The following is a 13211-nucleotide window of genomic DNA, read 5'->3' on the forward strand; positions in this document are numbered from 1 at the left end:
GTTCCTTGGGAGGGCGGTGTTAGGCCCATGTAGCTGGGCCCGCCGGAGGCGAGGGCACTACAGGCATGTTTGGGGAAATAACATCCTCCTCCTGCCTCCACTTCCACTTCCCTTTGCCCTACAGAAGACAGCTGCTGCCAGGGCAGCCTCTGTCCCAGCAGGAGGCTGGAGTGGCTGGTGTGTGTGTGTGTGTGTGTGTGTGTGTGTCTCGCATGCAGTTGCCTCTCCCAGTGCCCATATCCTGTTAGCCACGTTTCCCCAAGCCCTGGCATTTCCCTTGCCCTTTGCCTCCGCTGGCACAAGCTGGGCAAACTCCTGACCCATAGAGTTGGGGAGGTCCTTGGGGATTATGATCTCTAGTTACTCGTACTGGTTGTAGGAATGTCCCCTATTCAAAGACTTACTGGTCACCCAGATTCTAATAGAAGAAGCTACAAATTAGATTTTTTTTAGTCCACTCTCAGGGTGAAAAACTGAGCCCCATTTGGGTGGGATGAGCTGTCCGAGGTCACACAGTGAGCTGGGGGCCCTTCAGGGCTGTGCACTTCCATTCTCTGCATTTTTGTGTGCTCTGCTGGGTTCTGCAGGGAGCACTTTGTAGGCTCATGGGCTGGGCCTCTCTCTGGTGGAGCCTGTTTTCACTTGACCAGGTGGCTGAACATAAAGCAGAGCTCCCCTTCTGAACTGCCTTTGTTCCCAGTTCTGGTCCCACACCATTTTGTAGAATTAGCTCACTAACTGCAGTGGTTTCCCCTCTGGATGGGAAGCCCCAAAGACAGGGACAGGCTCTATTTCTCTGCTTCTCTCTGCAACTTGCTACAGGCATGGCCCAGAGCTGGAGGGGGCCAGAGAGGGCCAGTTGACCAAGGAGCCGCACTTACTCAAGCTGAGAAACGGGAAATGAGAGCTCAGACACATCTGGTGGGGGCCTTGAGTGCCAAGGCTATACCTAATCTAGCTGACCCTGGGAGCAGTTGTGGTTTTTGGGTAGGGAGTGACAGATCTGTGTCGAGAGCATGCTGGTGCAGGTGTCAAGGACCGGCTGGAAGGGAGAGATGGGATGCTCAGAGACCTGTGAGGAGGTGGTTGGGATGGTGCAGTAAGAGGTGTTGACGCCTGAACTTGGTTAAGAGCAGCAGCCTGGGGTGAAGCTGGAGCCCATGCCATTGGCAGTCCTGAGTCACCCACGGGAGTCAGAGTGAATGGGTATGGATATGGTCAAAAGCTGCACCTTGGGGGCAGGACTCTAGAGTGTTCATGGGTCAAGTTGGGGCAGAGGCCACAATGGTGGGTACAGGTAGGGGCTGCTCTGAGACTGGTACTCCCCCACCTCCTTCCTCCTTTACTCCAGCCTCCAGAATTGCAACTTGAGGAATCCTAGCGGTTGTAGACCTCTGCTACTGACCCGTGGAGGAAGAGGATGAGAGCAGACTCTCATCCTTTAGCCCTGTGGGAGCACTTGAGAGAAGGAATGTTCTAGGGGAGGAGGGGGGAGTGGTGCCCCATTACCACTTGCTGAGTGCCTCCTGAAGCAGGCACCTTGCTGAGGACTTCTTAGGCATTAACTTATTTAATACTTTATAGACTACAGTGTAGAAGTTATGATTATTCCAACTTCGTAAACCAGGACCTGAGGCTTTGAGGGCTGCAGCCAGTGATAAGGCTGAAGAAAAGGCGATGCACCGGAGCCCAGGGCTGTCTGACTCCCGTGCCTGTTCCCCCGCCCAGTGTCTGAGACTTCAGGGAGAGCTCAGGATCCCCAGAGCTGCTTGAATAAAGTGGATTCTTGGCCCTCATCCCAGGAGATTCTGATATAGGGCTGGGCTAGACCTGGGAAGCTGCACTACACACAAATTCCCGGTGGTAGCTCTGAAGCAGGGATCGGAGGACCCTATTTTGAGAAATGATGCCTGATGCCATAATGTGCCCCGCCACCTCCAGCCTCCAGGCAAAGCCCCCTCAGCAACCCCCCTGAGGACACCCAGGTGGAGAGTTCTGCAAGCTCTGTAAACCTCTCAGCAAGGGCTTGGGCCAGGTCTCAGATCAGAGGTGCACTATAATCCCCACTTAGGAAAGGGGTCTCTGGGCCCCTCATGGCGATGATGGAGGAGGAATTTATGATTTTGAAGAAGGCTGGATTCTGGGATAGACTAAGGAGAAAGTCACTTCTTAATTAGATATTTGCAAAATCCCAGCAGAAGCTGCTAGCAGATCAAGCAAGGGAGTCTGGGGGAGAGAAGTAGATGTTGGGGAGAGTCCCAGTCCCATCAGTGTTCTCATCAGGGATGCGTTTCCCTCTTGTGGCCCAGGTGAGGGCTAAAGTAACACTCTAGCAGCCCCTGTCATACTAGTGATCCCTGACGGTTCCTGCTGCTCTCTGTAAGCTGCCGTGAAGGGGAGGAGAAAAAGGGGGTGGAGAATGGGGTCTTACCCGTGAGGCCAGCCAGGGAAGGGGAAGCACAGGGGCTCCTTAAGGATCCTTAGGGTTCCATTCCAGGAGGTGGAAGCAGGGATCTGATTGCCTCTTTGCCATTCGCTGTTTTATCTGCTGCCTCGGGCTTGGCACCTATCTTTTATACAGTCCAGCTGACCTGAAACTTTACCCTAGAGAAGCTAGTTGACAGCATGACTTGACAAGAGGTGGCTGGTGAGGGGCAGGGAGACGAGGGGGAAGGTCAGAGTTCCAGATCTGGTTCAGTTCCTTTGACTTAGGGTTCTTTAAAATAGCTCTTTCCAGGTGCTGAAAGGGCTACCTCTGATGATAAGGGGCGGGGGGGGGGGGGCGGGGGGGCGGGTTTGTCACCTTTGAGAGTCCAAGGGTCAAGGTCTCTGTGATAGGTTGGGTAGGGCTCTCCTCTTCATAATAACAACAACAATCACTCATTTTTGGTTGCCTACTGCATGCTAGATACTTTACATTCATACAGCATTTTTATTTTTCACAGCTAGGTGGTATGTACTATTAGGATCCCAAGGCTTTTTAAGTAACAGCTTTATTATTGAGCTGTAACTCACATACCATACAATGCACCTACTTAAAGGGTACAATTCAGTGGTTCCTAGCGTACTCGCTGCTATGCAGCCATGGATCATCACAATCAATTTTAGAATATTTTCATTACTCCTTCCCTGCAAAAACTCCCCATACACATCCATAGTCACCCCCTGCAGCCCCTAGCCCCAGCCCAGTCCCAGCTCCAGGCCCCACTGCCAGCCCCAGTTCTAGTAATCATAATCTACTTTCTGACTATAGATTTGCTTGTTCTGGAAATTTCCTCTAAGTCCTTATGTAATATGTGGCCTTTGGTGACAGGCTTTTATCTCCCTTAGTGTAGTTTTCAAGGTTCATCCATGTTGTACCATGGATCAGTGCTTCATTCCTTTTCAGGGCTGAAGATCCTGGCACTGAGGGAGGGACAATGACAGTGGCTTACTCAGGTCATACAGCTAATGCGTGGCAGGGCCCCACCTCTGGCCCGTGAACTGTAGTGTACTTTGGGCCTATCTGCCGTGACCTATTCCAGATGACAGGACATTGGAGGCTTCAGCATGGGCATCGCTGGAGCCAAAGTGAGCAGGGGAGGTTATGGAGGGAGGCGCTGGAAGGGTTCTTCTGCAGCAGCTACTGTGGGGTCCAGCAGTAGGCACTGAGGATAAGGGCTGGGCCCTTCTAGAACTGGGATCCAGATGACAGAGAAAAGAAGAGGGAAGTAGGGGTGGGTTGGAGATGTTAGAGAAGTGGGAAGGGAATGAACTGGGTGGGGCAGAGGAACAGGCAGTGGCCATTTCTGGACTTGGGCATAGAACCATGGCTGTGGGACAGGTGGTCAGGAAGAGCAGACACTCAAGGGCAGGCCTGGACGGTCCTAGCCTCTGTCTTGGACCATGCCCAGCCCTAGCGTCAGCAGAACAGGTAGTCACATTTAGAGTTATGAAAGAAGAGGCTGCTCTGGCTGCTGAGGTTAGGGGGGGCTCCTGATAAACAGCGGGAACTCAAACAAGGGGATAGCAGCCCCTGGAGACACTTAATGACAGCGTCAGCTTACACTGGACTTGGAGCTTCTTGAGGCACGGCCAGGTACACACATCTGCTTTGGTTCCCTGTCCTGAGTCCAGCCTATGCTAGAAATTCCAAGGTAGGCGCTATGGGTGGGGATCAACCAGCGTCTGGGTCATCAGACACGCCCATTTTCACAACTTCATGGAAGGAGTGCTCAGAAGGAAGTGGGGGAGACACTGGCTCGTTAGAGGTGGTGGTAGGAACAAGGACCTCATGCCTTAGCCCATGCTCTGCAAGGCATTTCACTTCTGCGCTACTGTTTGGAAAAAGATCCAATTTCCAGAGTAAAGTTAAATAACCAACACTGTAAGTGCAGATGGTGGGTTTCAGATGCCCAGGGAGCCTTTGGTTAGGGGGACTGCTCGTGGCCTTACCCTAACCTGACTTCGATGAGGTTATTTACAGGAGCTAGGGCAGGATTTGCAAGGAATATTCTTCACTTGAGGCCTAACCCTTCTGGCTAGGCCCTTAACTGCCCCCTCAGTAAATTCTCTGTGGCCTCAAGAAAGGCGAGGCCCCAGGCCTTGGAAGTTCCTGGCTGGTGACCTGAGAGGCAGTCTCTGAGGAGAGGGTGAACTGGCAGGTTGAAGGTTAGGGGGCTGAGCATGCACTTCACCAGAGGAGAGCCCCGTCCCTCCTGGATTCCTGCGTTACTCTGCACGTACCCTTGGAGGGCATGCCCTGCCCACCTCGCAGTTACTGGTGTGCTTGCCCATCACCTGATTCGCTCCAGGATAGTGGCGAAGGAGTGGGTGGGGCTGACATTTCCACGGCTTCCACTATGTGCCAAATGCAGGCGAAACACTTTCATAAGTGTCATCTCTTTTAATCTTTATGGCAACTCTATGAAACTGGGGTTATTATCTACTTGACTGATGAGGCTATGGAGGCTGAGGCTGGAGGGGACCTACCAGGGAAATGGCAGTCTTACAGGTCTCTTCTCTGCCCTGCTTAGCTGCATGTGGTCCAAGTGCCTTCCTGGTGCTTTCTGTGCTTACTTCTAGACTCATCTCTTCTAGGAAGCCTTCCCTGACTGCCCCAGCCTAAGCCTTTCCTCACGAGTTTCCCAAATTCAGAGCACTTACTGGTTGCATCCTGAGCATAGAAACCTTGTGACATCTCTGGGGATTCACTTCCAAGCTGTATCAACAGAATTAACACCGTTGAGCTTCAACTGAACTACCAGATGGGAGTAATGACATGTATGTAGGTCTCAGTGAGATGACTTGGGCTTGGGGCGGAAAGCAGGGCACAACATGTTAGTTCCCTTCCAACCTTCTCCCCCAGTCACTCTGTACATCTTTGCCTCTGTACATCTTTGGCCACAGGCTCTTGACTACTTTAGCTGCTCAAATATTTGGAGTCTGTCAGTCTAAGCCAGAGTTTCTTGACCTAGTGAGATATGGGATCCTTAGTGGACCTACTTTGCTGACAGATTTGAGGTGCCAGCAAAGAAAATACTGTTCTATCCTCATCTGGACCAACCCGATCTTTGGTCTCAGAAGTCTCCTGGTGACTTAGCCTGCTGTTCCAGATGTGTTTCTCTCAGGGACTGTATAGTTGTCAAACTTTCTCTCTGGCTGCTAGAGCACAAAAGAATTCCCAATACTCCAGTTCTGGCCAACCCAGGAAACACTTGTGCACAGAATACAAAAACCAATATGACTTTATTCAAACACAGGCAGAAGCAATGACCTTCAGAGCTGGGTAAAAACAATAAATTAAAAGCATGGTTAGAATTTTCAGACAATCAGATAAAATGTTTGAAGGAGGTGATTTCCCCTTCTCTCCTACTGATTACTTCAACACAGCATAAAAATAATTTATATCTATAAAATACCTTATTCCTAAGCAAATGTACTGGAGGTGGCCTGAAGATTTCCTTGTGTATGTACAATGCACACAATCTTCATGCCTCTACCACTCCCCACCCTCCCCTAAACCTTAATGCAAAAATGGCCCATCATTCAAATGGACGGTGGGCAGAAGGCGGTGCTGTCAAGGACATTGGGAGAAATTTTTCAGTAGAAAGATGCCCGCTTACTTCCCTTGGTCCAAAGATGGGTGGGTCACCTGGGCGCTGGAATCATGTTTTTTCTAGCCTTTGCCTCATCACAGAAGGAAGGGCGGTGCTGGCAGGTGGACCCTGGGCTGGTTTGGGTCTCAAGTGTCAGGAGACACTTTAGGCTGCTGGTGGTTTCAGGGCTCTGGCAGCCCTGAGGGAAGCAGAGCTGGTGCTTCCTGTGAGTCAAACAAGGCAGAGGGAGATGGACAGGTGTATCCTACCCCAGTCTCTCGGGCTGCGTTAGTCTTTCTGAGAGTACTGGGAAGAAAATATCCGTGCGATCCTACGAGTTTCTTCCTCGGGCAGGTTGGGAGGCAGCGAGATAGGTCTGGGACGATAAGGCCTTCGGGACGGGGCTCCCTTGGTGGTCTCGTTCTTGTCCTAGAGATGGAGAAGCAAGCTTGGTTAGCACTGTGGATACTGCACCTCCAAAAGAGGACTTGATTCCCCTCATTTTTTGATCCTTTGGCTAACATTGTTCAGCTGACTGGTTTACCAAGCACTTCACATGTCCAGTCTTGTTTAACATTAACCTTGGCCCCAGAGGTGGGTACATCATGTCACGGATGAGGGACCACAGTTCAAGTTCAATAAAAACAAGTTCCCACTATTTGGGCAGCTGCACTCAGATGTGAACGCCAGCTCAGACTCTCTCTGTGCCTCTGGAGAGGCGAGGCAGTCACCTCCAGGACAGGTCTGAAGCCTCATCCCTTCTCTGGCTGGATGAGTCTATACGAGGCCTTTATCCTCTGAGCTGTGACCATCCCGTGTTTGCGCCAACTGCTGGGGAGATGATGGTGAATAATATATTCTCTGCACGGCCTGTGGGAGTTCCTGGAGCAGCCAGGTGACATGGAACACATACCTGTGGCCCTGCTACCAAACACCTCCTTTTCTCAGGCCGACGGGGTATCATTAATCCCACCCTTACGGCGCTTGCATTTGGGTTATGGCATCATAGTACTCTGGCTCTTCTATGACTCATTCCAGTGTGTGTGTGTGTGTGTGTGTGTGTGTGTGTGTGTGTGTACCTACAGGCCAGGTTCTTGCCCCGAAGAAATTCAAGGCTATACAGGAAAGTCACCCTTGCAGCTGGCTGAGAATAAGGCCTGGGGAAGCTCAGGGAAAAGGCAATGCTGAAAGAAAGTAGGAACTGCTATCATGGGCAAACTGGCTGACCTCAGAGCCGCAGCCTGCTCTGTGGATGAGTCCCTTTCTTCTCCCTGAGCCCCTTGTGCACCAGCTGATGGGCACAGAGTGTACATGGCACCACTCCCCAGGCACCAAGAGCCAGCTGGGTGAGACCCTGAGAGTGAGGCTATCTCCTTGCCCCTTGCAATTCTGCTAATGGGAAACATGTGCAGCAAGAGATGCTTCTGGGGTTGGTAACAGTCAGTAGCCCTGTCTTCCCTTTGTTTCTTTAACCTTGTAATTCTAGTGTGAGAGGACATAGAAATGAACAGAACTCAGTTCTTGAACCCCTGTAGCTCTGAGTTAAGCTGGGGAAATAGAATTAGAGTAACAGCTGGAATGTGCTAAGGGTCATGGGAGTTGGGCAACCTTGAGGGCCCCACTTGGATTTCTGCATGCCAAGGGAGTGTCGACAACCTGAGCAAGCTCTCAGCCCCGAAGTCTTCAGGCATGGTTTCCTGAGAACCAAGTGAAAGCGACTAGAAGATACAGCTCTCTGTTTTCTAGTTAGGCCTAGGATAAAAGGGTGAAAGGAAGCCTATCCTTTTGCATCCTTCCAAAATATGGGAGCTGCTGTACCCCATAATGCCTCAGGCCAGGGGAGGCAGAGTGCTGCTGCCTGTTGGCCTCCTCCAGACTGGGTACCCATGGATTGGGCTTGATGCTTGTGACTTTAAGACCAGGTCCAAGACAGGAACTCGGTAGCTCCAGACCAGTGAAAGGGTAAGACAAGGTGGAGATCAGAGGTTTAAATTGGGTGGGGGTAAGACCTTCTCTTATGAGAAACATCTCATTCATTCATTCTGGAACCTGTGGTTGTTGACCTCTCATGTGCCAAGACTTCAGTTAAGTCAAAGCCTCCATAGTACTTTAAGCCTCCCTACACCCACTTCTACTCCCAAGATCCAAGACTTGGCTCCTGTGCTGCTCAGAATACAGAGGTGACACCAACCCCCATTCCCGTGCCTTGGCTGCACTGGGTGACCGGCTGTATCTTTCCATTTATCGCTCTGCTACAGTAAAAGGGATACGTGTTCCATAAGTTGGGTGGAAAAACAGGCTAAAGAGCATGGTCCTCTATTTCAAATTATAAAGCCTGTCGCTCTGTCCTCATCTGTCAGAAGAGAAGTATTCTCTGCTTTGGAGAGGTTGAGATGGGTCTTGTGCTCTAGGACTAGAACCTCAATGGAAGAAGTGACAATCAAAAGACCTTTATTGGGGATTCATAACATCTTTCAGGAACCTAACATCTACTGAACCTGAGCAATTCTTTTAATTTTAAAATTTTATTTAATTTTTAAATTTCATTATTTAATTTTAAATAGTTTATTTTTATTTACAAATTTTAATTTTTAAATTTAATTTTATTATTATTATTTTATTTTATTTATTTATTTAAAAAAATTTTTTTTTATAGAGGCATGTTTTTATTTATTTATTTATTTGTTTGTTTGTTTTTTTTTTTTTGTTTATACAAGCACTGGGTACAGTCAGAAGCGCGGGAGGGTGAGAGAATTCACCAGAGCCAGAGCAGGGAGCAGAGGAGGCAGAAGGACCGAGGTACACTGCTGAGGGGAGCAGCGGGGGTTAGGAGAGGTCTGTGCGCCATGTGGGACCCTCCTCCGGTGGCCGGGGAGCAGCCGGGGATCGAACCGGCGCTGCAGAGGCCGCGGGCAGCTTCGCAACTCAGTGCTCAACCGCTGCGCCACCGGGGAGGCCCTATTATTATTATTTTAAATTAAAAAAAATTTTTAAACATGATCAATTCTTAAGGACATTAGGTCTCCACGGTTCCTGTCCTCAAGGGCTGCTGGAAGGGAGACAGATGCAGATCTGCCCAACAATCACAGAGGTGAGACCTAGAGCTTGTGGGCATGGAGAAAAGAATAGTTAATAACTAAGCTGGGCCTTCCCAGCTGGGCAAAGGAGGTGCTCACAGAGGTGGGCTCAGAGATGGCCAGGGTTTCAACAGAGCTGGGGGTGGGGTGAGGGCATGCCTCTGCAAGAAACAGCCTGAGCACAGGCCTGCACCTGTTCCTGGGACAGCATCCATCAGTTTGGGAACTGAAATAAATGTGGCTGGTTCAGCCAAACTCCCCGCACCCACATAAACCCCAGCGATCTAGGGGGCCTTATCAGCATAGCTCAGGCCCAGGAAGCAGGACAGGGCTTGGCTCTGTGTACAGGGCAGGGCAGGGGTGTGGAAGGTCAGAGAACACACGATCAGCAACATTTGGTTTTTGTTGACTTCAACAGGGTTTAAAAAACATCTTGACTACTAGTAAAGGTTCTTTCCTCATCAGAGTTGATACCCTAAAACAACCTTGGAGTGTTGGGCAGAGGTTAAACTGCCCAGAGCAGGGACATCCCCACATGTACTAACTGCTCCTCTGAAATGCTTGAGGGGCACAAGAAAACTGTCACCACAGCCTGTCATTTGCAGGACCTGTCATTTGCATTTTCACCTGTTGTGAAAGCAGAATCATCAGACTGAGGGGCTGCAGGACCTGTGGAATGTGGGCAGTGGGTGTCATCCATGGGGTGATACCCCGGGAAGGGTTCCTAGAGGAAGTGGACTTGAACCAACAAGGAAGCTGAATTTGAACAGGGAAGACAACAGGGTATTTCAGGTGGAGGTTCAGCTTGAGCAAAGGTGTAAAGAAGGAATATTTTTTTTTTTTTTTTTTTGGCTGGGAAAGCATTGGGGATAAGCCTGGCTGAACTGTAGATACGAAAAACGGAAGATGAACATAGAAAAAGGAGTTGATGCTTGCTGAGGGAAGGTCCTGAATGTCTGGGGGAGGAATTATCCTTCTGTCCCAGTGAACAGGGATCTGCAGATCGGGGGCTCATCACTGTCCTCGCTGAAGAACACACTGATATTACTGTGGTCTGGGTGTCAAGCGTGACAGAAAGCTAGGGTTCTCAGACCACCCCCTTGCAATCTACTCAGCTGTGCCATTAAATTCTTCCATTTTCAAATATGGAGGCCAACTTTTTTCTGGGCTCCTGGACACCCAAGCCCTGAATATAAATGTGTTTCTCTGGCCTATTACTTGAAACAAATGTGTCTCAAAGGAGCCTTCAGTGACAAAAGTAGAACTCTGCTGGGGTGAAAGCAAAGAATTGTGGGAAGAAGTGGTGGTGGAAGGAAAATTAGGGGCTTCCTGGGGATCCTAAAATCAAGAGACTGACCCTGGCAGGGGAGTTGGTTCTAGTCCTGGCCCTACTACTTCTTAGCCCACTGCCTTTTGGAAAGTCACTGCTCTCTGGGCATTGGTTTCCTCACCTGAAAATGGATCACGGTGAGCAGGAATCACAGGAGGATGAGCTCTATAATTCAAGCACTTATCCTGGCCAGTGACCGCCTCTCCAGCCAGGCCCTGTGATGAGGCTGTCTTCCCTGTCAGGAGGGTCCAGCCCATTTCTTTGGTCTAAAATATGATCCCATCCAAGCCTTTGTTCTGGGTTCCTTCCACACCGGCCCTTAGGTGAGTCTGCCTGACCAGGCCGTGTTCCCAGGAGGGAGCAGGGTCAGATGCCCCTACTAATCCCTGCTTCATAGTGTCCCAAGGATTTTTTCCAAGGGAGGCAGTGGGATAGAGATGAAGAACACTTGCCTGTGGCCTAGCCCAATTGTTGCGCTCACTTGAGGCCAAGACACTGTCTCTTGGGTCTCCCTAGTGGTGCAAGGGGTTAAGCACCACACCATGAAGCAATCTGCAGCCTTTGCAGCATGAGTTCGCTCCCCGGTCGGCCACGGAGCAACCCACATGGCAAGGCAGACCTCTCCTGTCTCGCTCGCTGCTCCCCTCAGCAGTGTGTTCCGGTCAATCTGTCTGTTCTGCTCCCCACTCTGTCTCTGGTGAATCCTCTCACCCCCCGCACATCTCTGGCCCGTACCCAGCTCTTGTATGCATAAATAAATAAATCATTAAAAAAAATACCCTTAAAAAAAAAGACACTGTCTCTCTCTGGGTCTTAGTATCTTCACTGCTAAACAGAGCTAAGAACATTTATTTGGTCTTCTCACCCCAAGGCATACTATGAAGTTCAAAGTTCGAAAGTGACCAAAGCTCTGGTCAGTGCTATATCTCATCAAACAGAGAGTTTGAATTGGAGCAAGGCCAATGCCAGCTGCAGAGAGCAAGACGAAGAGCGCCCCCGGCAGAGCAGAGGTGAGCGACAGTATCTCCCCAAGGCACTCCCACTCCCTTGCCCCTGTTCAGTGAGTCTCTGGGCCTAGAATCAGGACTAAAGTTTTGTTCCTGTTCACAGCAGCTCTTTAAATGACATAAATGCTGACGCTGGAGGCTGGAAGCAAAATTTCCCAAAGAGCTGAAAACTGTAAGCAAGCAGCTGCCTGGCTCTGGAGGGTGAGGTGGGTCTGCCAAGGGACTTCTGCTTCTGTGATGAGTGAGGGCTCAGTACAGCTGCCTGCCTTGCTCAACTTTCACCTACTTGGCTGGCTGCCTTCCCCTGGGGCGGCTCCCAGAATCCTCTCTTAAGGCAGGGGCTAGGAATTCCTTGTGCTAAGGAGAGCAGCAAACTCAGCAGCTTCAGCTAGGAGCAGAGGCTAAGTGGGGACAAGACACTCAGGTGGGGCCCAGTTATGGGAGGCAAACCCTGATCTGACCATCAGCCCAGTCGGATCATGGCTGGGGTCCGGGCCGAGCTCACCTTCTGTTCCTGCACTGGAGCTCTGTTCATGCGGTTCTCGTCATCCCCAGGGTCCCTCTATTCCTCACCACACCCCCTGCTGCTTCCCTGTCCCTCATCTGAGAAGCCTTTCCTGACAGACAACAGGCCCACTCCAAAGGGCCTAGGGTCACTCTCTTACTCCAGGCCTCAATCTTTCCATCTATAAAACGAAGAGGCCTAACTAGATTCAAACTCGTTCTTGAACTCATGCCCTGCCAGCTGTGAGAGGGCTTAAAAAGTCCAGATTCTTTTTTGATTGCTGAGTAATATTTGCAGCAACATGGATGGAACTGGAAGGGATCAGGCTCAGCGAAGTAAGGCAGAAAGAAAAAGAAAAATATTGGATGGTCTCACTCATAGCAGGAATTTAGAAAACCTAAATAAGGGGCCAGGAAAAAGACTAATTATAATAAAGAAAAAATCAAAATCAACAAGCAACTATAAACCAGAGACACACTAACGGGGGTGGGGGGGGGTGGCGGTGGGGATTAGGGGGGTGGGTGAGGAGAGGAGGGATTGGGGCCAAAATAAGGGGGGTGGGTATTGTACAGGGAATATAACCAAAATGAAAATGCATATATTGTGCAAAAATGAAAAATGATGTAACAATTATATATATATATATAAAAGTCCAGATTCTGGAGAGGGACGGGTTAAAGATACACTACTGTAAGAGTTCCTGGCTCCTTCTAGACTGGCCTCAGAGAGGCTGAGGCAATCTGAGCTAAGCACCCGCCCAGGGGTGCTTTCCCAAACTGTCCTGTGGGCCAGCATGGGCACCAGCCAACCCTGACTGTTTCTTCCCCTGACTTCTGTGTATCCTTGGTCACAAAGCTCATTTCCTCTCCAAAGCTATGTGTGGCTTTTATCAGAAGCTGTTGACCTTTGGATCTCTTTCTTCTTGGGGCTCTGCAGAAGGCCAGCTCAGCCATCAGGCCTAGACCACAGGCTGAGAAGAGAGGACAATGGTTTCAGAAGTCCCCCTGGAGCCCTCTTGATCTGATTTGGTAATTCTATGGAAGCTTGGTTCCGCAATGAGAACTGTGCATCTCTTAGCAGCTTCTAGACTTGAGGAAGGGAAATCAAGGGACAGAAAAGTTCTTTGGAAAAACAGTAGCCGTAATAAAGCCTTAAGACTCATGGACACACAGGTCATGAAGCGCCGAGGCTAGGGCTCCATCACCCTTAGATGGG

At 50.1% G+C, this 13211-nt stretch overlaps 1 protein-coding gene and 1 long non-coding RNA gene across 7 annotated transcripts in view; one reads left to right on the plus strand and one right to left on the minus strand.

The window, feature by feature from the left end:
• Positions 1 to 13211, plus strand: part of LOC119255620 (uncharacterized) — a 37884-nt gene that overhangs the window by 7968 nt on the left and 16705 nt on the right. For 2 of the 5 annotated variants that reach the window (XR_005127502.2, XR_005127503.2), the window contains exon 3: positions 11356 to 11494. This is a non-coding gene — a long non-coding RNA (uncharacterized LOC119255620). Of the gene's footprint in view, positions 1 to 11355; positions 11495 to 11594; positions 11655 to 12869; positions 12913 to 13211 lie in introns of those variants that run through there. The other 3 variants (XR_008553506.1, XR_008553504.1, XR_008553505.1) reach the window with 3 other exon arrangements.
• C2CD3 (C2 domain containing 3 centriole elongation regulator) overlaps positions 4889 to 13211 on the minus strand; it is a 112653-nt gene continuing 104330 nt past the window's right edge. For both annotated transcript variants that reach the window (XM_037522954.2, XM_037522952.2), the window contains exon 33: positions 4889 to 6506. In XM_037522954.2, the coding sequence (XP_037378851.1) occupies positions 6366 to 6506 (141 nt within the window). In that variant the 3' untranslated portion in view covers positions 4889 to 6365. The remainder of the gene's footprint in view (positions 6507 to 13211) is intronic.

The sequence above is a fragment of the Talpa occidentalis genome, unplaced genomic scaffold (genome assembly GCF_014898055.3).
Source record: "Talpa occidentalis isolate TD23 unplaced genomic scaffold, MPIMG_talOcc4v2.1 talOcc4.3, whole genome shotgun sequence".
NCBI lineage: Eukaryota > Metazoa > Chordata > Mammalia > Eulipotyphla > Talpidae > Talpa > Talpa occidentalis.